Genomic DNA, 26,959 nt, shown 5'->3' with positions numbered 1-26,959 from the left:
GGGTTTATCTCAAATCTGATTCACACATTTGGAATGCTGCCATGCGAGTATCTAAAGTAATCAGAGCAGATCTGATCTCTGCTGGCTGTTATAGGCAACTCCTCTCCAGACGCATGTTCTCATGTGTAATTTGAACCGATCGTTACGGATTAATCTCCTTGTCCTCATGTTCTTGTGGGTCAATATCAAAGCTTTTGCTGGGAGCTGGACCTCTCCCAGTCTTTTGTCCAAGCGGATGGTGGAGAGACAAAAGCTGGGAGATAATTCTCTCCTCTACATCAGATCGCACCATCCCCTCCTCCATCCTGCAATTAAAAGTATCATTAGCATTTAAATTGCCAAGTAAGATTGTGATCAGCTCCCTAATCGATAGAGGCAGCCGAGATCATCGCTCTGGCCAGTTTTAAGTCCCCTGGTCAGAATCCTGTTACATATACGCCTACTCTTCCTTTCCCCCCAAGTCATAATCGAGAAACACAAAGGCTGGAAAAGCTCTGTTAGATTCACGCCGTGCCTGGGTTTGTCAAGTACATCTTATTTAACCATTCAGTCATCCTCTTTATAACATTGTGTCCATCCCTGCACTGATAACTGCACTACTTTTGTTAACGCCCACCGAAAAGTCATTTTCTATCCCCACCCCCCCACACTCAGTCCTAAAGCTCTTCACATAGATTACTTCTTTCAGAGAGGGATTAGTTATGTTTTTTCTCTCTATCCCTCATCAAATCTCCTCCCTTAAGCTGCCCTGAGCCTTTTGTGAGCAGGCAAGCGTGGAGAAAGAAGAGGAGGACTCCAGGCCTTTAAGGTGTATGTCTCTGCAAGGGGGCCATGCAACCTTAAGGAAAAATAAATAAATATATAACCCCCCACTGAACTCCATGACTCAAAGCCACTTGGATGCATCCATCAATCCGGATGCGTGTCCGCCGGGAGACTTTAAAACCTTTCCACTGAGTGAAGATGCACAGGACACAAAGACTTGGACTTTGAAGGGGTCAGAACCAGCCAAAAATCCTGGGCCTTGAAGAAACGAAAGGTCATCTGTTCACAAGAAGCTTCATGTCCGGCTTGAACCTACACTTGGTAGGTTATTAGGTACAACTCAAATTTTCACAAAGCTTTACAGAAATCCAGGTCCTAGCCTTAAAAAAATCCCACAAAGGAGATACTCCATCATCTTCCATGAGGTAGAACTGCTGAGAGAAGCCAGCACCCTCTGAATGACATTGAAATGATGAGTGAAACATGTATAGAGAATGAAGGATGGCATGGGGCAACTATGTTTACAATCATATATGATATCATAAGAAATATTTGCTCAGGATTGGGTCATTACTCAAAACTGTAAAACACATTGAACTTGTGGCATGGTCCAAGCATTGGCTCCAACACCAGAATGTCCAAATGATGGCTTAGCCACCTAAGACCAAGAATCTTATTTAGCTTTTACACTGCATGGTACCTTAACTATATATACATATATACTGTATGTAAGCTTTCATTATAGAGCTTTGTCAAATAAAGAACATAATATAAGTCCTGGTTATGGAAGGGGCATTGTTGTTTGGGACTAAACACAGCTCTGCTCATCAGATCAGACAGATCAGATATATTTTGCCATTCCTTTTTGCAACATCCAGCTCTCAGTGGAGTCTTTCATCAGCCACTAATCCAAGAAGCATATGGACATCTTCAAAAGACCATGGTGTAGATTTACATGTTGCTATTGTTAGTGGAATAAAAACCAGTGTGATTGTTACTGTAACTTGGAGATTTTACAAATGACTAGTTTGTGCTGAATGTCTGCATTTCTTCAGGTGGAGTGACAAGTCCCACTGCCCAAACAACTCTCTCAACTGTGGGTTGGCATCACATCTTAGAGGAAGCACATGTTTGACTTAGTCCCAGCAGGGCTAGAGACATTGTGTGTGATTGAGAGAGACACACAAATCTAGAGATAAAATTAAATATAATAACAAAAAACATACCACACTGTACCATAGCAGTTTGGAATCATCGTTTTAGATTTGTTCATGCACAATTTTGTCCTGACACCCATTGGTGCAAATTGGCAGTTGTTTCAGTGTTCCATTGCTGGTCATTGGCCCTTGGCTTAGGAGAGACCAATCATTTAATCATGGTGCTTATATGGTTTTCACTCATGTGCCTCAAGCCCCCCACCCCCAGCCCCATTGTGTCCGATCCACTTCATATGCGCAAAACCTTAATTTAGTCCCTTTCAGTTCTACCACACTTGGCTCTTATGGCCCAGGGGCCCACTGGAAGTATAAAGTTTCACACATTCACGACATTAGTAGCTTAATGGGTGTTATTTTCAGATGTACCCTTCCAGGAGCTACTCCTAATGGATTTCAATAGCCAAATCAATTGTTCAGCTCAATGATTCATGACTCATATACCTTTGAATTAGAGTGTTATAAAATAACACTGCTCCATACTCAATGCAGGAAAAAAAGATATAAAACATGATACCTTATATTTCTAATTGGATCAATAATTGCATCAATGTTCCCTGTGGGTTGAAAAAACAGCATGCAGATTATAAGAGGAGATCAAAAATGCAGTGCAGTGCTCGCCCGATGGAAGGAAAATCAAGAGTGGAACAGGGGGAAAGTTGCTGAATTATTTAGTTGCCTTTCATTACAGCTTCACTTTGAATAGAGATAATGGAACGTCAGAAGCATATCTCTGTACCTACCAACACGTAAACACACACCCACACAGACGTACACTTACCCATACACCAACTATAAACTTTATTCCAGATTAAGAAGTCATTCTTGAGGGAACAAAATACAATTTTAATCATTCAGAGGTGAGTCCTACCATTGGAACAAGCAGAGGATTGAATCACAGGTGTGCCACATGCCTTTCATGTACACATTCACTGACTGCAGACATCACTTTATTAAAAAGGCATGCTTTGGTAAAAAATCTAAATGACAATTTGCCCACTTACCCCAGATGTTACAGATCCAGCATGTCATGTCTGAGCTCCAAATTCGAATATTGATAGCCATTAATAGCCCCCATTTATTTGGAACAGCTTCTATTCTTCAGGGAAAGCTTTGCACTAGACCTTGTGACATATCTGTGAGGATCTGATGGCACCTGACAACAAGAGTATTAGTGAGGTCAGGTACTGATATCAGGGGATTAGTTCTGGATCACCAAATGCCAATTCAACTCATCCCCAAAGGTATTGGATGGACCTCATGTCTCCAATGAGCATATGTCAAATTAACGGCTAGTTTGCTTTCCTTTTGCCACATCTGGGGCCACATCTATGAGAGTTTATGGCATCTGAGCACAAGAGCATTAGCTGAGGTCAGGTATTGCACTGCAGGATTAGTTTTGGATCACAAAAAAGGACTGAAAAGAGATGCAGCCATCTAGTGAACACATTTCCTGGAGAGCAGCAAATAGTGAGGAAACATCCTCAATTTTATAAAAAGAGTTTTTTTTTTTTAACTTGTGTAAGTCACTTTAATAGTCAATGTTATTTACATAAGGCACTTTGGCAGCATTCACACAACAGCAAAACGTGAAATTCTTCATCCAGGTTTCTGTCAGGTTTCTCTCATTTAAAAGAAAATCTTGCGGAAACTTGCATAAAGTGTATTTATAAAACAAATCCAGGAAGAGTGTTTGAAAACAGTGAATGGATAAGTAGAGAGCCCGGCACCTGTTTATAGTTAGCATTACTTACCTAATGGAATCTGGGAATTACCACTGCATCTATGCCCTCTGCTTGTTGCTAACTGTGCAGACTGGACTCATAGAGAATACATTTATTAAGTTAGAATGGACAAAAATACTATTTGCAGAATATCAAATACTAGTTTCCTCAGTTCCCAAATGATTAAAGAGTGTCATAAAAAGATGGAGTTAAAAAAAAATAAAACATAAATATAATAAATAAATAAATATAGTAATAAAAAAAGAAAAAAAAATACAGTGCATATGATCCAGATCCTAGTTAAATTTGTTTCAGACTGAGACCACTTCTTTTGTTCAGACCAAATAAATGCTGAAAAATCAAAAGACATTTGTTTCTTGTACTTAAATATAATTGGGCGGTGTTTGCTCTTCTGACCATAAAGAGACAAGGGCCTGTACTGCAGCAGCTCCTGCCAACCAATCAGATCTGTCTGAATTGAGATTCATTGTTAGCGACTCACACCTGTGTCAGTGATTGTAGTGTGTTTTTAAATGGCAGTTGTGTCCTTCTGAATTGAGTGAAGAACCCATGACAATTGCATTTTACCCACCGATGCTTTTCAGCTGTGCCATACTGTTCAGGACCAGTACTAAATACAGAAAACACACACACACACACATGTATTAAATAACAACTATAATAATAATACTATAGAACCCGGAAAAACTGGCTCTTGTGGTTTGTGACATTTTAGCAGTGTGTGAACTACATGTGAATGTGTGTGGGTTTGAGGGTTGGAGGGCATAGCAGCTTGATGCATTCCAGTGTCTTCTCTGGGTTTTCAACAAATATTGACAGGTATCTCTCCCACTCTCCCTCTCTCCAGTCATGCAACGTGATCACAAATATAGTCCAAATTAAAAGCTTGAAAAATGATAAAGACTGATATTAATGGTGGTTGTGAAAAGAGGATCAGAGGCTACAAAGGTTCCACATTAAAAATGTTTGCCTAAAGCCTCCAAAGGAAACACAAATAAGGAAACTGTAACTGGAGTGCATCAACACTCCTCAATTTCTGTGTGTGCGTGTGCTCTTTCTCTCTCTCTGACAAACACACACATACACACACATATATGTTCTCTGCTGAAAAGGTCACCAAACCCCCACAGCACAGGAGCTAATGGAATGAAGCCCCTACAAGCACTAAATGACTGAGCGCTCCACTAGATGCCACAGCTCCTTCCCTCAGCTGCCGTAACTGCGCTTGTAGCTTCGCCTGCTACAAGAGTGCCTGCATTATTCATATGACTCCTTTATGAACTCCACCAATTAGAGAAGCCACAGTCATCCCCATGCATGGAAAGGAGATGTTTTCTTAAATTTTATTCATTTTATTTCATTTTTACTAATTTCTTCTCTTAACGATGTGTGTGTAGTCAGCTTATATTCAGAACTCTGCTCGTTGTTTATTAGCACCTGCAGAGTGAATGAACACTCCGTAAGTGAATGTGCCATTTCTGTGATGGGTGTGATGTCACTATTCAAAACGATCTGAAATCAATGAGTTCAGTGACACAACACATATTCAAATGTATAGAGATGCAACAGAATTCAAACTCTCAGTGAGAATTATCCTCAGGTATGTTCATATATAAATAATTCTGTTTCCAAATGTGTTGTGGAATTTTATTAAATTACACACACACACACACACACAAATAAATAAAACAAATATGTGATATATTTATTTATTATTATTATTATTTCTTTTTTAAAAAACTGATAAGAACTAAATGAATTCAAATGTATTTTGTAGACAGAAAAGGGGAAAAAAAAGGGGGAAACCATGAGATCATTTTCAAAAACTCAATGAAAAAAACTTTGAAAACAGGTTGTTCATTACATACTGAACATAATTTGAAAAGATTCAGGAAATGCAAATAAATCTCAGTCAGTGCAGAGCAAGGCCTGAAAATGCTGTTAAAGGACTGTGACCTTTGAGACCTCAGATAGCTTTGCAAGAGAAACCTTCATGCTACTGTGTATGCAACCTAAAAAACTCAGTTTTGCTCATCTCAGATGGTCCAAAACACAGTGGAAATGTGCTGTGATCAGATGAGTCCATGATTCACATCTACAGTTACACAACCAAGAAGCTTAGGCAGAGAGAAATGACTCCTTTTAAGAGACAGGGTAAAAAAAGGCAGGGTTTTCAAACAAAGGAGACCATGAAAACAGTGTGCTCAAACAAAGGGCAGAACTTTTTTCCTGATTTTTCTTACCTTACTTTCCAGCTCTCACTTGTCTTTATTTTGAGCTGTCTTGTTCTCTCTTTCCTTTGTTTTTTAGCTCTTGTTGTTTTCGGCCATTGCTGTAGTTTTATAGTCTTTAATATTTTTTTCCGTATGTTCTTATTTCTATTCTCACTTTCCCTTTATTCTGCTTTGTTTTCTTTTTCTTTTGTTCTGTATCTTGATTTTTTTTCTCTTTTAAAAAATACTACGCATTTCATCCCTCTGCAAAAGTGTGACCTTGGATTGCTGTATTTTTTTTATTAATTTTTATTTTATTTTATTTTTAAATACAGCAACCCCATAAATAGAGAATCCAGTACCTGTGTATAGTTAGCATTCATTATTTGAAGGAATCTGGGAATTACCACTTCATCTATGCCCCCTGCTGGTTGCTGATTGTATATTTTGAACTCAGAGAAGTCTTGTATAAAGTGAGAATGGAAAAAAAAAAACATCCATTTTCAAAATATCAACAACTAGTTTCTTCAGTTCCCAAAGGATTAAAGAGTGTGTCATAAAATAACAGTGATGTAATACATTAAACTCTGTTCCAATCTGGGTAGTGTGTGGCAGGCATCAAATTCAAAATTTGTTAGTTAAATATCATTCAAATAATTAAAACATCACTATTCTAGTTTTTATAGCATTATACAAAATGACTAGGTTTTTCCAGGAATGGGGTTGTTCTTCAATGGTCAGGACCCTCACAGGGGAGGTATGATTTGGTTTATGATCAGGACAATATGGGATTTAAAAACTCCAGCAGCACTGCTGTATCTAATCCACGTGTGCACAACACACACTAACACATAATCACCACGTCATTGTCGCTGCAGCACTAGAATGATCCACCACCCAAATCATACCTACTCTGTGACGTCCTCTGTGTGCCTGACAAACATCAAACAGAGTGAAAGGAGGCAAACAATGTATGCAACAGATGGACTGCTATGTGTAATTCCAGGTTCACAAAGTGCACCTCTATGGAGCTCATAAACTGGGCAATGTGTGTGCTGTTTGTGCAGGAATTTGCACTTTAAAGTGGCCAAAAATATTTAATTAATTAATATTGACCCAGATCTACATGACTCTGCCTAATAACCTAATTTACATATGCTTCTCTGTGATTTCATGATCGTCTGAAGTGGCTATGTCAGCGTTATTCTCCCTTGTCCCCGGTGAAAATTACTGGCAGAATTGCCTACAAGCTTCCACCAACTTGTTTGGTACAGCTGTTTTATTCCCATCTGGTTACACACCTCTTGTTTTTCTGGAAACTGCATTTGCATTTATTTATTCATTTGAATGTATGTCAGAGATTCTCATTTAGATATTCACCATTTGATCATGTGACTATTTGTGTTTAAAAACACAGTACACAATAAGCATGCGGTAATTTATGGCTATTTTAATGCTAATATTTCCACTTATAGCACATCAAAATAAAACCCCACTTCTAGAAATGTTGAGATGTTGAGGAAAATGTAAATTTAAACAGAATTCAATGATGGGAAAATCTTTTAAAAACTATATATTTTTATTTATAAAATAGAACAAATACCATATAACAAATGTTGAAACTGTGATTTTTCTTATTTTTTTATTATATATGCTCATTTTGAATTTGATGCCAGCAGTGCATGCTAGCAAAGTTCGGACACAGAACAAATAGACTGGTAAAGTTGTGTAATGCCGCAAAAAATAAATGAGGTTAACTAGCAGCAGGTCAGTGTCAGGGTTGGGTTTTAAAAAGAGAGCCTCAGAGAGGAAGAACAGTGAAATAATTTAAGGGTAACATTTCTCAACTTAAAATAATTAAAACGTTGGAGGTATATATAAGGCACATAAGATCATTAAACGTTTTTTAAGAGAATCTGGATAAATCTCTAAATGCAAGGAACAAGTTCCAAAACCAATATTAGCTGGCTGTGGTCTTCGGGCTGTGAGATTCATAAACTTTGTCACTATCTCAGGGCTAAAGAGGACAGGGACGATCCAATTTGTTTTAAGCAGACAACTCAAAGCCAGCATACAAACCGGATTCCAAAAAGGTTGGGACACTAAACAAATTGTGAATAAAAACTGAATGCAATGATGTGGAGATGGCAAATGTCAATATTTTATTCGTAATAGAACATAGATGAGAGATCAAAAGTTTAATCTGAGTAAATGTAACATTTTAAAGGAAACATATGTTGATTCAAAATTTCACATTGTCAATAAATCCCCAAAAAAGTTGGGACAAGTAGAAATAAGTGGCTGGAAAAAGGAAATTAAGCATATAACGCACCGCTGGAAGATCAATTAACACTAATTAGGTCAATTGACAACATGATTGGGTATAAAAAGAGCTTCTCAGAGTGTCAGTGTCTCTCTGAAGCCAAGATGGTAAGAGGATCACCAATTCCACCAGTGTTGTGCAGAAAGATAATGCAGCAATACCAGAATGGTGTTACCCAGCATAAAATAGCAAAGACTTTTAAGTTATCATCATTACCCGTGCATAACATCATCAAAAGATTCAGAGAATCTGGAACAATGCGTAAGGGTCAAGGCCGTAAAACTCTACTGGATGCTCGTGATCTCCGGGCCCTTAAACGTCACTGCATCTCAAAAAGGAATGCCACTGTCAAGGAAATAACAGAATGGGCTCAGGAATACTTCCAGAAAGCATTGTCAGTGAACACAATCCACCGTGCCATCCGCCGTTGCCAGCTGAAACTCTACAGTGCAAAGAGGAAGCCATTTCTACGCAAGCTCCACAAGCTCAGATGTTTGCACTGGGCCAGGGGTCTTTTAAAATGGAGTGTGGCAAAATGGAAGACTGTTCTGTGGTCAGATGAGTCACGATTTGAAGTTCTTTATGGAACACTGGGACGCCATGTCATCCAAACCGAAAGCCGAAAGGCACCATTAATGCAGAGAACTATGTTCAGGTTCTAGAACAACATATACTCCCATCTCTTTCAGGGAAGACCCTGCATTTTTCAACAAGATAATGCCAGACCATATTCTGCAGCAATCACAACATCCTGGCTACGAAGGAGAAGGATCCGGGTACTGAAATGGTCAGCCTGCAGTCCATATCTTTCAACTAGAGAGAACATTTGGCGCATCATAAAGAGGAAGGTGGCCTTGTCCCAACATTTGTTGACGCCATGAAGTTTTGAAACAACATATTTTTCCCTTAAAATTATACCTTCTCTCAGTATAAACTTTTGATCTGTGATTTGTGTTCTATTCTGAATATAATATTAGATGTTGGCACCTCCATATCATTGCATTCAGATTTTATTCACAATTTGTTTAGTGTCCCAACTTTTTTGGAATCCGGTTTGTACATGATGGTGTGAGGGGGAATTAGTGCACAAGGCATGGATGACATGCACATCTGTTAAGTAACTGTTAATGCCGAATGACATATACAGGTTTTGGAGAGACATGTTGCCATCCGGACAACGTCTTTTTCAGGGAAAAGGCTTGTACATTTCAGAAAGACAAGGCTGGTTCACATACTGCATGGATTGCAACATCATAGTAAAAGTGCCTGGGAGCTAAACTACTCCAGTCACCCACTGAAAACAGCCGGTGCATTATAAAGCAGAAAACACTATAATAGAGACCCCGAGCTGTTGAACAGCTGAAATCCTATAACAAGCAAGAATTAGAAATCAGTTCATTTTCAAAACCTACTGTAACCGGACCCCTCAGTGCTAAATTCTTACAGAAGTTTGTCAAAAGAGGACATGATGAACACAATGGTAAACAAACCCCTTTTTTTGAAAATATAATGCTGGCATCAAATTTAAACTGGGCATATATTTTTCAAAAAACATTTTTTTTCTCAATTTGAACATTAAAATATTTTATCTGTACTATTTTAAATAGAAAATAGTGTTTAAATGATTTGCACATCATTGAATTTTGTTTAATATACATTTTGCTCACTGGCCCACCCTTTTGGAAATGGGGTTGTAGAGGTAAATTAACAGACACTGCAGTGTGTTGAATGTCAGCCATGTTGTATTGTAACAGCTAGGACCATTAGCCTTGTCTCAAACAAGGTGATATGGAGTGGAAGTAAGAGGCCTGGAAGAAAGAGTTAAGAAATGCACTCATGCGTGGGGCAGTCTTTCCTCTAAAGAGCTAGCTTGGCCTCATGAAAAGGTCACGTTATTCAATGTGGACGATGGTGGGTACACTTCTATTTGTGCGTGTGTCTGTGGTCTGTGTGTAGGCGTTTCTGTCTGACAGTCAGAGTGTTCGTAGGTTCACAGCCTCTCTCTCTCTCTCTCTCTCTCTCTCTCTCTCTCTCTCTCTCTCTCATTATCTTTGATCTGATATCCTGTCAGCTTGCTCTGGATGACATCTGACTGCTAACATGTTTGAGGGAAGAGATTTTCTCTTTGCGTCAATTACACAGCAACTTCCCTCCTGCTCGCCTGTCTGATGGAATTATTTGAATTGGCATCAAATAATCCCAACGCTGAGGCTGAGATTGTTGGCTACTCTGCCAGCTTGTGTACAAATAATTTGGAGAAACCCCCTTCATTAATGTGATCAATGTGTAGCCATTGCAACTTGATTATACCAAAAACCTGAAAAGAAATGAGAAGCTCTGGATAAGCTATATTTGCCTGACCTTGCTCAATGCCAAGTGGTAGCTTCAAGGGTATAAAGCCTTGAGGTGTGGTTTGTGTTGCAGTGGAACTGTGTTTTCAGGAGGGATGGAAAATCATCCCACATTATTCTAGAACTGGCCTGACTTATGAGATGCACAGTGGTGCAGCAGGTAGTGTCATAGTCACACAGCTCCAGGGGCCTGAATGTTGTGGGCTCAAGTGCAACTCTGGGTGACTGTCTGTGGGGAGTTTGGTGTGTTCTCCCTGTGTCAGCGTGGGTTTCCTCCAGGTGACTGTCTACTGACTAGTCAGTGTAGTTAATTCATTCCTTGTTGTTGCAATCATCTTTCGCCTGCCACCAATACAAGAAAAATTTGTACCTCTTCAAAAGGACATTGTGCAGTTTTACAAACTATGGTTGTGAATAGGATAAAAACAAATATAATCACTACTGTAGGAGATTTTACAAATGGCCACTGGTGTGCCTAGATGTCAGTATTGATTCAATAGAGTGAAAGGTGTTTCTGGTCAATCAGTGATCTGCCAAATTTTCGCATCACACTTTAGTCCCTATTTGGCTTACTTGGAACCATGGATAAGCAGGTACCAAAAAAACACGTACCCGGTTCCAGGTATTAGGTGCAAAATTTACCTAAAATAAAAAATTAACAAACATGAGTAGGTATAATACAGTGGAAATGCATCATATTACTACCCTACTTTTCATTCAGACCTGTGGCCTCATACTATACAAAGCTGCTTTCCTCTCTCTCTCAGTAATTGCACATCTGTTTTGTAGTTTGGTGTTTGTTGGTCTGTGGTTTTTTTTTTCGGATTCCAAGGCCCATGAAACTTCATGGCAGGGGCAGTCAGAGAGATTGACTCATTCCTTGTCTCTGGCATATTCACTAAGCTATGGTGATGATCACAGAAAATGCCTCCTTTCAATTTGTAAATTGCATTTATTTATTCTAACACTAATATATTTATACAGATGTTTATGCAGACCCTAAAAATCTTAAAAATCTTAAAACTTAAAAATCATGATATGTTTTCTACTCTTTCTAGAGACTTCCAGATTTCCATAAAGCCAGTATCTGAATTGAACACCAACCATTCATTCACATTCAAGTATGTTAGAAGTACATTTCTATCTAAATAAATTGTAAATTCAACAGATGTTCAAAAGTATATGGAAGGGGCCACGTGTCAGCAGCTATAACTCAAGCCTGCAAATCCATGGAAGGTAATCAGGTTTGGAACTGGCCCATATTTGAATGTAAGACCTCTAAAGCTTGGATGGCTATTGGAGGTTGTTTGATTAGGGCCAATAGAGGCACTCTCCATGTGGCCTTTGTGGATCCCAATGCCCGGGTGCAGTAACAGGGACACTATACTGAACAAATGGCAATGAGGTGTAAATCTGAGGTCCTGACTCAGAGATAATAAAAGATCTTGGGTTTTTTCCCCACAAAGTGCTCCCTAGGCACCATGGGGGTTTGGCAAGGATTAAATGCAGATGGGTTAAATGTGGTGGTTAAGACTATGCCCATATGTTCCAAACAATGTAAAGATTGTCCAAAAAAAGCACTGTAAAAAAAAAAAAAAAGCTATGCCTGTTTAGAAAGGCCTCATTATAGATACAAGATTATTGGCATGAGAAGCCACATTACCATCAATAAGGTCAGGTAACGATTAGTTCCAGGTAACAAGCAGTAGGCCAACTCATCCCACAAAACTGGATGTTGACCCTGCATTGTGATGGATGCAGTTCAATTCAAAGTGACTCCCCGGTGCTGGGGTGGCTTTATACATTTATAGCCTATGCTTGACAATGGCTATGATGACCTTAGGCTCATGTGCACCTTCTCCAGAGTATTACATTCTATTGGTCACTGAGGATAATTGGTTTTCCCATCACTGAAGGTTGTAGAGGTTAGTACATGTTGGGCCATAAATATAAGGGACTGTAGATAGATCAGTTCTAACATTCTCCACATGGATTTTAGAAGTGCTTGGTGTAGGTCATCACCCTGTATGGCTGCTAAAAAATAATTGCCAGCCATAATGGCAGGTTTTATTTTTTTTTTTTATTTATTTTATTTTTTTTTTTCTAAGCCTGCTCACGTCCACCTTCATCTGTGGATGCTATAGCAAACTGGCCAGGTGAACTTTGCCCTGTAATTTTAGACGATTTATGTATTCGTCATTCAGAGAATGCAAGGATGTAATGCCCTGTAAATGCTTGGATTTCAATCACATCCTATTTGTAAGTATCATGACTCTCTCTCTCTCTCTCTCTCTCTCTCTCTCTCTCTCTCTGTCATTACTCTCCATTGCTCATTACATCCCTCTTCATGGTCAGAGAGAGCCATTGATAGGGCAGAGTTGAAACAGCTACAGCTGGAACAAAGCCATGCAGGGAAACGTCCATCAAACCCTAGGAGTATGAAAGCTCACTCTGGGTACTGGGTGTCACTCTGTTCTCTTTCTTTCTTCCCTCCACAGGACAGACCTCCCGCCTGCTCACAAACCCGCCCCCCCACCGCCCAAGAAGAAGACCAGCGACATGAAAGGAGGCCTGACATCTGACGACATCCAGGTAGGGCAGATTCCTCTCTTGCTGACCTATGGGATGTGAAGCCTATTGCTTTTCTGATTCTTAAACTTTATTTCCTAAGTACAGGCCATGCTTGGAATGGAAGGTGATTACACATTTTTAATCAAATATATTAGATTTGGAGCGGAAATGGGGTGTAACACGCAAGAGTTATATTTAATTATATAATGTATTTTATTATACAATAAATATACAATATTATATAACAAATGGCATTACATGTAGATACATATTAATAATTTTGTATTAACATACCATTTTTCTGATTTTGTAAAATTTTATTTTATTTTATTTAATTAAGTCAGCGTTTCTTACTCTTTACCCTTGTTTTGGGGCTGATTTATTTATTTATTTAGTTGCATGGTTGTAGGCAAACAAAAATGGCTCACAAAGAAATATTGCTATTACTTCAGTGCATTACATGGGAACTAATTACTTACAAATCAAACCCTTCTTTTATTATTGGCTCTGATACTGCAGCTTCTTAGGGTGAAAGCGGTGGTATGTTTTGATGTAACTCAATGTCTGAAATACATTGGGACCTAAAAATAAATAGAAATCATGGAGAAGACAGAGGTGGTGGCTGGGAGTAAACAGCACAAACAGCCTCAGAACGGGATGACTGGGTATAGTCAGGAATATATAAAAATGTACGGATAGAGATGCTCTGGAACTTCAGTTATTACATGACTTCACTCGGCTTAAAGGCTTTTAAGCTCATCCTAAAGCTTCTGGTGTGGTTCACAGTTGATTTGTTAGACAGTCCCTTGATCCACAGTCTTGAACATGGAAGAACATACAGCTTTTTCCCTGTTTGGTTTTGTTATGTTGACAGTTAAAATTGTTTATTAATGACAGAGCTTCTTCTTGGAATAAGTAATAGGCAATTGTCAAAAAAAGTGCTATAGCAAAAACAGATCCACTGGAAGTGGTTTGTGGACAAACATGCAACCATTTCTCATTTACTATCTACCAAGTACATAAAAGAAAACAACTAATTAACAAAATGGAAGCCTTTTGATATCTTTCGGATGAGTCTGAATGGTTCTTGCAGTCCATAACTGATTTCCCACATCTCATATTTGTGTCTGAATGAATTGAAATTGTTACAGCAGTGTGCTAATATCTACTGTAAAGCCTTGCCAGAAGGCAGTAAGGAATGCCAAAGTCCTTACAAAAACCTTAATTTCAGAAAAAGAGAGTGAGTGCATCAAAACTCCTGGCCATGGAGTATATATTCGAGTTGGAGTGCTTTTATAGTGACTTAAGTGCACAGTAAATATCAGAAGGTCTCTATCTGAAGCTGAGCCTAGAAGTAACATATGGTACTGTGTAGAGAGCAGAGACCTTCATTTATTTAATTTCCAGTCTAAACAGTCATTTAGTTTTTCATTTTTCAGCCTCAAGAACAAGCAGAATACACATATTTAATACAGCATTACTCAGAAGCCACAAAAAACAAATGTAATATTTTTTAACTAACATGTTTTATAACAGGCGGCACGGTGGCGCAGCAGGTAGTGTTGCAGTCACACAGCTCCAGGGGCCTGGAGGTTGTGGGTTCGTTTCCCGCTCCGGGTGACTGTCTGTGAGGAGTTGGTGTGTTCTCCCCGTGTCCGTGTGGGTTTCCTCCGGGTGCTCCGGTTTCCTCCCACAGTCCAAAAACACACGTTGCAGGTGGATTGGCGACTCGAAAGTGTCCATAGGTGTGCGTGTGTGAGTGAATGTGTGTGTGTCTGTGTTGCCCTGTGAAGGACTGGCGTCCCCTCCAGGGTGTATTCCCGCCTTGCGCCCAATGATTCCAGGTAGGCTCTGGACCCCCCGCGACCCTAAAATTGGATAAGCGGTACAGATAATGGATGGATGGATGGATGTTTTATAACAGGCGGCACGGTGGCGCAGCAGGTAGTGTTGCAGTCACACAGCTCCAGGGGCCTGGAGGTTGTGGGTTCGTTTCCCGCTCCGGGTGACTGTCTGTGAGGAGTTGGTGTGTTCTCCCCGTGTCCGTGTGGGTTTCCTCCGGGTGCTCCGGTTTCCTCCCACAGTCCAAAAACACACGTTGCAGGTGGATTGGCGACTCGAAAGTGTCCATAGGTGTGCGTGTGTGAGTGAATGTGTGTGTGTCTATGTTGCCCTGTGAAGGACTGGCGTCCCCTCCAGGGTGTATTCCCGCCTTGCGCCCAATGATTCCAGGTAGGCTCTGGACCCCCCGCGACCCTAAATTGGATAAGCGGTTACAGATAATGGATGGATGGATGGATGTTTTATAACAACTTCCATTTCTTTCCAATGAATCTGCAGGTATATATTTTCAGTCGTCCAATGCTCAATCTGGGAAGTTGGTTGGCTTTACTGCTTCTCATAATCTAAATAACTAAACACATCCATTCATTTTGATACACTTGATTAGCTGATGATGTCTCAGCATTTTGTTTGAATTATTTGTTACAAATTTTGCCTATTACTGAACATTTTTCTCAGTGTCAGTTACACATCAATAACAGACATTGCTGATGATTCTAGGGAACAAATGATTTTTGTTTGTTTATATTTAGATGTTCTGCATGTTTTAAGGTAATATGATATACTGAAGGGAAACTCATTTACACAAATATAATTAAAGATTTTTCATTTTGTAGCTCTTATAGTTTGGGTTTACTTTCATGCAGATATTGCCTCACACATTTGGAGTCAGTTCCACATTAAATTATCTGAAACAGCAAAAATAAGTTTATCAGTTTAATAGTTTTAGCAATTTGGAGCAGGAATAGAGCAATATCCTCATCTCTTTTCATACATTTTAACATTGGGGGACTCGCCACCATATACACAACTCCAGATGCTCTTTCTCTGCCATGTGCAGGTGAGAGAGAAGATAACTGAATATATTATACTGAGACCCTTGGTTTTTGTTTTTTGTTTGACATGGTTTTCATAAACAATTCAGACTTGTTTACACTGTGCAACAAGACCTAACAAATTGTGTGGAAATATCCCCAGATTTTTATTTTTAAGTGTTTGTTTGTTTTCTTTTTGTTTTGGTTTTTATTTACTAAAGTGTGGATTGTAATTGTGAACATGTTTTTTTAGCCATAGGAAAATTGTCATATTTGCAAGAGAGTACTGATAAAATTATACCTAAATATTACTCAAAGCTTATTTGCTTTGGAACATTGTTGTCAACGCACCGACTGTTTATAATCAATGCAAAATGCTGAAAAAAATAACTTCCACTGGCCACCACAGTTTTGTTGTCCTCATTTTTCTCGGAATTAGCCAATGCTAGCTAAGTGTCCACGCTGGGAGATGGCATCAGTGCAGTAGACATGGCCAGTTAAATGAATACAGTGGGTATGAATTGAAGCTAAGACCTCATATGACAGTGGCTCAAATCAGATTTGAAAATATGCCATTGTGTTTTTTCACCAAGCTCTGAAAGCAAATACATCTGGATCACATTCAGGGCACTTCAACCATGTCATATAAACATAGCCTAAGTGGAGATTCTAGAAACTCTTACATGGAGTAGATGAGATCACTGTGAGCGAGATGAATGACACACTGCAGAAGGAGACCCATCTGGAGCACTGAAAGCACTGTGGGCATATTTGTAATAAACTGTGAGATTAGCGAGCTGTGATAGCCTCTGTGGTCAGACATTGAGGGTCTTGGATTCTGCAGGCCAGTGGAATGTGTGCATTAGTATTCTCAGTGCACCTTTGTGCCCATTTGCATTAGACTTCGACTAAGTACTCAGGATGAGGTCCATTGTCCTTTGTGGATAATGTTAATTTTGGACAGACGGGGGCAAAATCAACTTCCCTGCATCGATCGATGTCCACTGAAGGTCAGCCTACTTAATGCCAAACATTCATCGCATGTTGAGGAGCATACATTGTGCAGGCTTCCTTTGAATCTCTATTTACACGCACTGGAAGCAGCCTTCTGATGCCCTTCCCTTGCAGTGCATTCACTTTCCATTCAGATGCAAGCAAGACTAGGGTCACTTTGAAGCATGAAGATAAACACGCTCCGGCTGTGATAGCCTCATTCTGACCCGATTTGAAAAACTTGCAGGATCTGGAAGATCACAGGCACTTTGCATTTTGAATCTGCAGGCATATTCCCCCATCTCAATTCTTCCCTGTAAATGAAAGAACCATCCCCATCCTTGGCAGGTGAAGAGGCAGAAAGGCTATGTTCCCCCTTGTCTTTGTGTTTGTTGTACCGTTTCTTCCCCTCCTCCTCCCACATCATCCTGTTCCTCTGAACTACAAAGAACCTATTGATTTGTACGAGGTAAGGTGTATTCCAGTGAAGCTGCTTCACCTCAGAAGTCTGACCTGCATGCATACACATCTGATATTCCTAAAGTCCTTGTCATATCTTATAAATGTTTATTTCAAGTCTGCCCACAGGACCTGTGTTTCTGAGGTTGACAGAATCATGTGGAGGCAAGATATAGTAAAACCCAATGCACCTGTAGGCTACCTATGAATCTAGGAGACAAGGGCATAGGCGGTTTACTAGCTCTACTACTTTACTGATATGACCTGCTCTTGACTTTACCAACATTGGATGTAAGAGAACAAACTTTGGCAAGCTTGTTCCATAGCATTAAAAAGTTTTTGTGAAGTAAGTTTGAAGGAAAAAAAAATACTGTGAAGGCTTCCAAGTCTTACTGAACAATGAGTTACTGGACAATGTTCACAGACATAACCTATTTTTATATACAAATAATATTCAATAAGTTATTTGTATCAATATAACCTTCTAATCCTGTAGAATATTTTGTAATGGTTCTAGGAAGTGACACTTTCTGTGGGATATGAAGAAAATATCAGCTCATTTTGATCATTATAAGTTTGTTGCAGTTACTATGAAAACAGAATCCAATTTAGCAATATAAATATGTTAATTAAAATTGAGCACTATGCACATTGCACTGTGCTCGACTGGTGAGTCCAAGAAATAAATCCACCACCATACAGCTTGAAATTTCTGATGATGATAAATGATCTTTTGTGTGTGTAAAGAAAGACATTTTTTCAGGGAACTGAAAAGCTAATTGCTAGCTCAGACAAATAAATAAATGTTATATGTATTTTACTTCATAACTATACCAAGAACGTACTGAGAACTTGCTTAACTGCCCCTGATTTTCTAGTGTTAGTTTCCATAAAATCTATATCGCAGGTGTAACTTGGTAGTTGGTGGACACCAAGTCATGCAACATGGTCAACATCTCAGTAATAACATATAGGTTGTCAGGTAGTATTAAAAGGTATTTTGTTGACATCTGAAGTAATGTTTTAACTCGGTTAATTTCAAATGTGCCAGACTGAATGCCATCTCTCTGGAGGAAGTCATTCTACTGCTCCACAGTTTGTTGATGAAGTGAAGATTGTCATATTCTCTTTAGACAGTCTTGATGGCAAACTCCTGGAAACCTCTTGGCACAGTAATGTTACTAATAATCAAACCAGTGTTTAGTAAAAGCCGCCTTTTTGAAACTTTAAGTTGAAGCTGAAGTTGAAGGTTACCCTTAGGGTTACTCTGAACCCTAGTCTAACTTAGAATTAAGAGTAAGCTAAATGTATTTGGAGAAAAGTTGCTGATTCCTGTAGCTGTACTTGATAGATGTCCTCTCTTAGCTTGCCAAGCTCTGCATTGACATGGAGAGATTATCAAAGCCCTTCCACCAAATGAAAGCATTGCTAATTATGCAGTCGAGCAATGTAGGACCTTGCATATAAATCTGTTACGAGCTTTGGCTGCATGCCCTCACTTTGTTAAGACAAAGGTTTGTCAAATCACATTGCAGCATGTTCCTCTGGCAGGTGGTGAGCCATGGTTGATGCAGATGTGTCGTTCTTCACATAGATCAATATACTGTAACTGGCTCTGAAGCCAAGCTTTCTACATGCACAGATGAGAGGGGGCTTTAAGCTTGATTGACAGCGTCTCTTGAGACTGAGACGTTAGTTGGAAATGAAGGTGCCGGCAGTAGCCCACACGGCGTTCCCTTTCCCAAGCAGAGGCCTTTCAGCATTGCCCGAGGGAAGAGATAACAGAAAACAAAATAGTTGGCTGCTGTAACAAAGGAGGGGCAAAGCCTTTTATTCTCCCTTTAGATTGAATTCTTTCCACTGTCTCAGGAAGACCGTCTGTAAAGTTAAAGTCTCCTTTACAGTGAATAGATATCCTTCTGAAAAGTGACATAGCCAGACAGCCATAGTAGAAAATCTCCACTCAAAGGGGGCCTTTGCTGGAGGATTATCCCACATTTAAGCATTTTCATTTCAGTCACATCAAACCATTAAAGCAGCCAGAGCCATTGTGCCCTACAGTGCATCCCACATGCAAGAGTTTGCTGTGATATAATGACATAAGACAAAGAGTCTGGTCCAACTTCACATACGCTCAAATTTCCCCTCTCATGTCCTGGTTTTGTTGGGTCTGAGTACATTTGGGTCCGAGGACTATGAGAGTTGGTGTTCTCTTTTGCCTCAACTTGTTTGTTCTTGCTTTTCCCACTTCTTTGTTTCTCTGAGTCTCTGAGATGGGCAGAATCTGAAATAGTTCCAGACATTAATTTAGCGATACAGGGCCTCTAAAAACCTCCTTAAACTCTGCACACAGAGATGGGGCAATGGCAAACAAGGCCAACACTCTGTGAAAAGCAAACTTGTAGTGATGCTTACACAATGGAAAGCAAACCGTACAGCAGAATGAGCTGAATGCAGGGGTTTACTTTTGTTTCACAGTGAGGTACTTAGAAGTTAGAGTTCCTCTACACACCATTAACTTACCAAATGAGCAGTTACTCCAATGCTGGTGAAGTTTAGGCTTGAGGGAAGTGTTTGCTCACTGTCCAGACAATGCTTTGTTGTCTTGTGAAATGTCTTTGTATTGACATGTATAATTTTAACCAGAAACCTGGAGCTATACTTGGTTAAATGTAATACTGCAGTCTCAGGTGTTTCATAAAAACAGCAAGGATACATGTCTGATATCACGAGGAATTCTCTCTAATCCTCTCCTAGGCAATCTGGGTCCATATGATCACTTAATTAATGTAATACATTGCTATATTTGAGAACATTGAGATGTGTGATCTCTAAACTTCACCAGAGAGCATTGGGAAATGTCTTAACTCTTCAGTGGTCAGAGAATTACATCTGATAAAGGAAGAAGTCTAAAAGCTGCAGAACATTGTACAAGTGTTACATTTGTCAGCTGATTTTTGATGTATGTTTATGTATATGTATGTGTATTTTTTGTATATTTATTTGTAATTTTGTATATGTATTTGTCTTAGTCTGATTTTAGTCAATTAATTAGTTCACATTAATCTAGTTTCAGTAAAAAATTAATATATTTTAATCTGGTTTTAGTCCATTAAATAAAAAATATATTTATTACTAAATATAAAAAAAATAACCAACAATTTGTTAAACACATTAAGATACAAAATCATAGAAGGAATATAGCCACTTTTTTCTTCAAATACATTTTGTATTTAGGAAAATGTAACATATTAAGTACAATCTGAGCTTCAAACTGAGACTGGACACCTTAGTAACCACTTGGGATACCACAGCAACTGCCTAGAAATCATTTTCAACCACTAGAAAACACTTTACAATTTTTCTCCTACAAATGTGTTCTTCTGGAAATCTAGTTTTTATTTAGTACATGTGAAATTTTATTTGTGAAATATAGGTCAAAACATATTTATTTGTCATAGTGCTCATTACTGAAATTAACACTGCTTGGTATGCAAACCATCTCTCCACATATGGTACAAGACTCTACTTTTATAGATGTAATGGAATGAATCAACATCATTTTAAATAATTAATCATATTTGGTACCATAGTTTTAAGGGGGAGGGGTTAATTGTTAAGTTGTGTAAATGTAGTAAGGGGCTACTAACTGACGTAACAGGCAGTTAGCCTTATTTATTTTACCTTTCAAGCTACATTTAACCCACTATTTAAAAATGGTGCTTGGATGGTAAACAGTGCTCAGAGAAATAGAGGGGTAGGATTTCTTTTGTTAGAACATGCCTTACAAATATGAGTCTAGTGCCTACCCTAGTTGCTAGTGTGTAAACCATCTAGTTTGTAGGCACTGCACAGCAACATAATGAGCCATGTAGCTATAACATGGTCACACTGCTACATATTTAGTGTGGTTCAGTCCCAGAGTAGTTTATACAGGAGTAGAGCATTCTACCACTCAGGTAATAATTTTGTGTTAAAGGAAGAGTCCCTCAGCACTAAGTTCTCCCATGATCTCAAACCTCCTCTTTTCTTGTCATGTACTTGTTATGCTCTTTGACATGTCTGGACTTCTTTTTGTATTGGTCTTTCTTTTTTTTATATAGGTTGTGCATCTGGACAAGGAAGATGAGATGCAGAAACTTCCGCTCCAGCCCCCTTACTATGACATGGCCCCTTCCGAGTCCACTGCCTTCACTGATAAGCCTGTGAGTTGCATTTCTTCTTTCTGCCTTTCTGACATGACTGCTCCCGTCTCTGACTCTTGCTCTGACTCTATGGGTAAATGAAGCATGGTCTCCTGGAGACCAGCCTCTGGAGAGAGAGAGAGAGGACATCTCCTCTGGAGCACGCCAAGCATGGAATGTTTCACCATGGCATCTAAAGATGAATGATATCAAAAGGAATGAGGCATTGAGTGAGAAACCATGGGGGATTTATTTATATATTATCTTTAGCAGGAGATGTTTCTTTTGGGAACAGACGATGAGTCCTGGGGGAGGCTGAGGTTCGGGCATTCCTCTGAGGGTTTGAGATGTCTCTGCCATGCGTGGCTTCAGTTGCCTTGGCATATATCATTTACAGCCTAATTCAGTCAGAGTGTTGCTTGGGGTGTGCAGTATGGGAATAAATGTGTGTGTAATAGACACAACTGACAACCTACAGTTGGCACACTACTATGACTAGCATATATTGTCTTTTGTGTTTATGTTTTACAACATTCGTTAAGGTTCAATAGTTCAAGGAGTCGGTGGTAATGACCCAGATTAAAAACACGTTAACCTAGCTGTTGTCAGCTACCATAGCTAGCAAGAAAAGACCAAATATTTTTATTTGGTAACTTATGTAGGGGGTTAATCTTAAGTATCTTCAGAAGGGTGGAATATTTACCTAGATTACCTAACCTAGCTGATTATATTTTGAGTAATGCTAGTAATCTTTTGAAATCTTACTAGGATTTTATGAATTTTTTTAAATGAAATACATTGTTTTACGTAAATCCATAGGTGACTATACATTTTACAGCAAAGGGGGACAACCAGTATGCAGGACAAATACACTCATTGATAACAAAATAAATATAATAACAATAAAAATAAACCTTGCACCAAGGAGTATTTCTAATTAATCTATGTGTGTGAATTTATTAGTGATGATATATGTAAGTGATTACAACATTAAAGTGAAATGATATGTTTATAAGGGAAAACTAGTGCTCTAGTACCCTGTAAGTTCCTGTCTACATGGTGAGATGTGGTTCAACATGGAGGCATATAAATTCCTTAAGACATCCTTTGGCATATTTGCCTACAGATGTTGCAGCTGGGCCTGCAGATCCTTGTAGTTTGCTCTTGCTGGTATCTCAGCTAGTCCAATAAATTGATGATTGACCAAGGCCAAGGAAGGTTTGCAATCTGGTGAGAAATTACTGGGAAACCCTTGCTGTGTGTGGGAAAGCATTACCATGCTGAAAATTGCCAGTTGGAAGCCTTACCATAAGAGGCAACACTTGCCTGCAGGATGTCCTGCCCTTATCACTGAGCTGTTAGTGTCCCTCATATCACTACTAGGGTTGCCCCACCGTCATGTGCGATTGCTCTCCAGATTATCACACCAGCAGTTGGGGCAGTGTGTCACACCAACTACAGAACTGAAACACTCATGACAAGGCCATCAAACTTGAACCCAACCATTGTCAAATTGCAACATAACTTAAATTTGTCGCTAAAGCCCACAACGTTCCAGTCCATAGCAGTCCAGGTATCTTGTTCACAACACCACTGCTTACAATTCTTAACAGCTTGGTCGGAAAAGCTTACATGTGAGTAATTTGTCAAAATGACCACCATGCTTTAACTCAGTCCAATGATGTGCCCCCTCTCAAATCTGTCAAATGGGCAAAATATATTTGAGTGCATTGTAGAGGCAGGTCTAGAAGTTAACGATCTCTTAGCCAGAGGTACTCCACCCTAAAGTAGCCTGTAAGAGTCTTTGTATAGGGCAGCGGGGGAATCAATTTTATGTGCTCTTGTGGCAAAACTCAGTGTCTAATCAGACCACAGCTGTAATCATTTACATATCTGCCTGAGGCATAACTGCATGCAGAGGTTTTTTTTTATTATTATTTTGTGTCAGTGAGTGTAGTTGCTATGGACAAAATGACCTTACCTGCCTAGGGTTTTAATACGTACAATATATTTTTGGCAACAATACTGCTCATTTCTCTTAATTTACAGACACATTCTACCCTACGCACAATTCTTTCTCCTTTACTCCATTGACTGGACCCTTTGTTACTTATCTACACAGCCCTGACCACAGTGAAGCTCCCTTGCTTAATTTATGCCCCCCCTCTTGACTCCCTCTCCTCCTCCTCTTCCCAAATTACTCTGCATCCCAGGCTTAATTACCCCAGTAATTACACCATTGCCATGTAAAGATGAATTGCATTGCAATATATCTTCCCATTAAAATGTCTGCCATACTCAGAGGGCTGGGACGTGTTCTGAAGGATGTGGTGAAAATGTTTCACACCTCATTTTATCCCTCCACTAAACACCTAACTGTTTGCCTTGGGTGTTACCAAATTTCAGACTGGCAGGTTGACTCTAGTGGCAGAGTGGCTGAATTTTAAAGTTGCTGGAAATGTTTTGGAGTGCAAAATACAAATATTCTGTTAAGTAATAGCACTTACTTTTGTTGTTGTTGCATTAAAGTGATTTGTAAGTAAAGTGTGGCTTAGTGTTCACCTCAGAACATAGGAAAGATGTTCATAAATTGTGATGCAAACAAACAGATCCAATAAGAAAAACAAGCAAACAAAGAAAAACACCTTTCAGCTCCATTAGTTTCTGTGAGGGTTGACCAAATTACAGCTCAGAAATCCCTCGAGATCTCATTGCTCTGCTTTGAAAGGGTTCCACACAAACCTACTGCATCATTTTCACCTGACCCCCACATCTCTAACCCCACATATCTTTACATCTTAAATCGAGTCAATAATTAAGCAATAACACACAAGTGGGAGTGTGAAGAGCTGAGGGCAGACTGCCAGTAAAAATCCCAGTCGTGCTGCTACTGAATAACAGCATCACTGTGATATTGCTTTCATTATTGTTGTAAGTTTTATTAGTGTCATTTATTAGTGAACAATAATAAGCTATAATAGATTATGGCTTGTTTGTTTATTAAATAATCAAACTGCCTCTGCCCACAAATAGTTCCACACCTTGACTGCAGTTAAACAGCATATTCTCATGCACACTAGCATTCTACTTTAAATTGTTTGCATACAGATGTGCATTCGTGTAGACAGTGGCTTTGTATATTGTACATCTTCTATGGAATTATTTCAAACCTCATAAACCTCAAGGTCACTGCTGCAGCTGTACAACCCCACTTTAAATCCCCTTTCCATCTGATAGAGACATGTTTTTAAATGTCCCAGTGCTGTAGTAATCTATATCAGCACTCATGAAATATGTCTTGTCCAGTCAGAATATGTGGCCAGAACATTTGTTTAAATTCCATTATTTTTTTATATATATATATTATTTATTAGGAGATGTTGATAAGAATATTGTTAAGGTATTCAACTCTTTCTTGTTCTAAGTCATTTTGCCAGACTTTGCAAAAACATATTGTGTTTTACTGAACTTCCTGCTTAAATTTAAGGTTTTTAAAATAAATAAATAAATAAATAAAATGTTATTTATTTGGTGGATTAATATATGTATAACATTGTGGTTATTTAATAATGGAAAGAAAATAAGCAGAATTATCTGCCAATGGAGTAAGGCATATTCTCCAGCTAAATTGTCTTTATACAAGTGCCATATTCCTGACATATGCTGAATAATCTTAATATGCTTTTACTCACAGTATCATAGTGAGGCATATGACAAAATAACCAGATTCATATATTTTTTTGTATTATTACAATGATAACATATCTAACAAAAATAAATAAATAAATAACCATCTGCATGCAATGAATCCATTCACAGGGGAATATAAGCCAGCCCCACAAATGTGTCATTCACAATGTTAAGTCACAAAGATAAAAGCACGCCAACAAGAGCCATTAAGGCACAAGGGAAGGCAGAAGACACATCGCAGTTCTAGCATGCCATAGACTTGTGTGTTTGTGTGTATACAGAGAGATTGTCCATCTTGCTCTGTCCATCTGTTGTGTGGATGTATATGTACTGGCCAGGGCTAAAGGGAGTTACAGAAGGGGATACTCGGTGAGCTACTGTTTAAAAACGATAGGTAAACTTTGAACTTTACACAATAATGGAGAAAGCTCTAGTACACATAAGCTTTTACCTGTGTTTCTTACCACTACATATTATTATTTTTTTGTCTGTTTGTTTTCCACTGTTGCTATAGAAACAGTTACCCTATAAGGGGATAGCAGTTTTGTGTTACCACTGGCAGCTAACCTATGTTTACAAAATAAAACCAGAGAAACAATCAAAATTGGTGAGGTGTTTATTCTAACTGTTCATTTCTGTAGAAGAGATAGAAACGATAATCAGACAATGCAGAGTATACCCTACTTTAAGGCAGAAATCAAGAGTGGAATTTTTAAGGTGGAATCTTTGTAACTTACCATCCAGTACTATCAAATCTTCACAAATAGCATACTCAGAAGATTAGAGGCTTTTTCAGCAGCAATAGGGAGATGTATTTACTGTTAATACTCCTGATTTTAGGGGAAATACATGTCCTAGGCTGCATAGGGTCTTGAAACACATTTGATGTGTGGAGCTTACAGGCACCTAAACTCAACATAGGATATGTTTAATTAATTGTGAATATAAAATAAGTGTGTGATGTTATTATTGGATTTGATCAGGATATAAGACCATCAGGAAACTTTCATTTATTTATTTTTAAGATGAGCATTAAGATTGGCACTGAGCAATGTGATTTGAGTGTATTTGAGTGCTTAGTGGCGCTACTAATAAAAAGAGCGGGTGACTAATGAAGGAGCTTTGCTGGGCCTAAGCTTACGCTCCCAGAGGGAGACAGCCACGATCTGCAGCTGACATGAGTCTAATTAGCAGGACTAGCACATGCATTGTCTGCTCCTGAATCTGCTCCTTTGTTAGAATAAGAGCAGCAGCTTTCAGAGAGTGGGGATTTCACTTTTGTGTGTGAGCATTTTTCCAAAAAAAGCAATTCAGGTCTTGGAATCGAGCAATCAACACCAAATTCCTAAAGAGTTCCACATCACCCTCCAAGCCCCCCGACCCCCATCCCCCAACACACACACACAGAGCCTTCAGCAGGTCCTATGGTGCAACTGCACAGGTTAACATGGAAGTCCTTGCTTTCTGGCGTCTTTCACCATCCCTGTCCTACTGTTGCTTCTCATTAAACCATGTCTCAGGAGGCAGGCGGTGAGACTGCACGCAGAGTTTTTGGCATCTTTGCCACCATCCACA

General features: G+C 39.0%; 1 protein-coding gene across 1 annotated transcript in view; it reads left to right on the top strand.

Annotated features, from left to right (window-relative positions):
- The window catches only part of LOC136709334 (uncharacterized), a 69,157-nt gene that overhangs the window by 13,700 nt on the left and 28,498 nt on the right, over window positions 1–26,959 (top strand). The window contains exons 3-4 of the mRNA XM_066684478.1: window positions 13,110–13,203; window positions 21,614–21,715. Coding sequence (XP_066540575.1) covers window positions 13,110–13,203; window positions 21,614–21,715 — 196 coding nt within the window. The remainder of the gene's footprint in view (window positions 1–13,109; window positions 13,204–21,613; window positions 21,716–26,959) is intronic.

The sequence above is a fragment of the Hoplias malabaricus genome, chromosome 11, assembly GCF_029633855.1.
Source record: "Hoplias malabaricus isolate fHopMal1 chromosome 11, fHopMal1.hap1, whole genome shotgun sequence".
Lineage (NCBI taxonomy): Eukaryota > Metazoa > Chordata > Actinopteri > Characiformes > Erythrinidae > Hoplias > Hoplias malabaricus.
The sequence above is the reverse complement of the archived record's forward strand: the minus strand, read 5'-3'. Positions and strand labels throughout refer to the sequence as shown.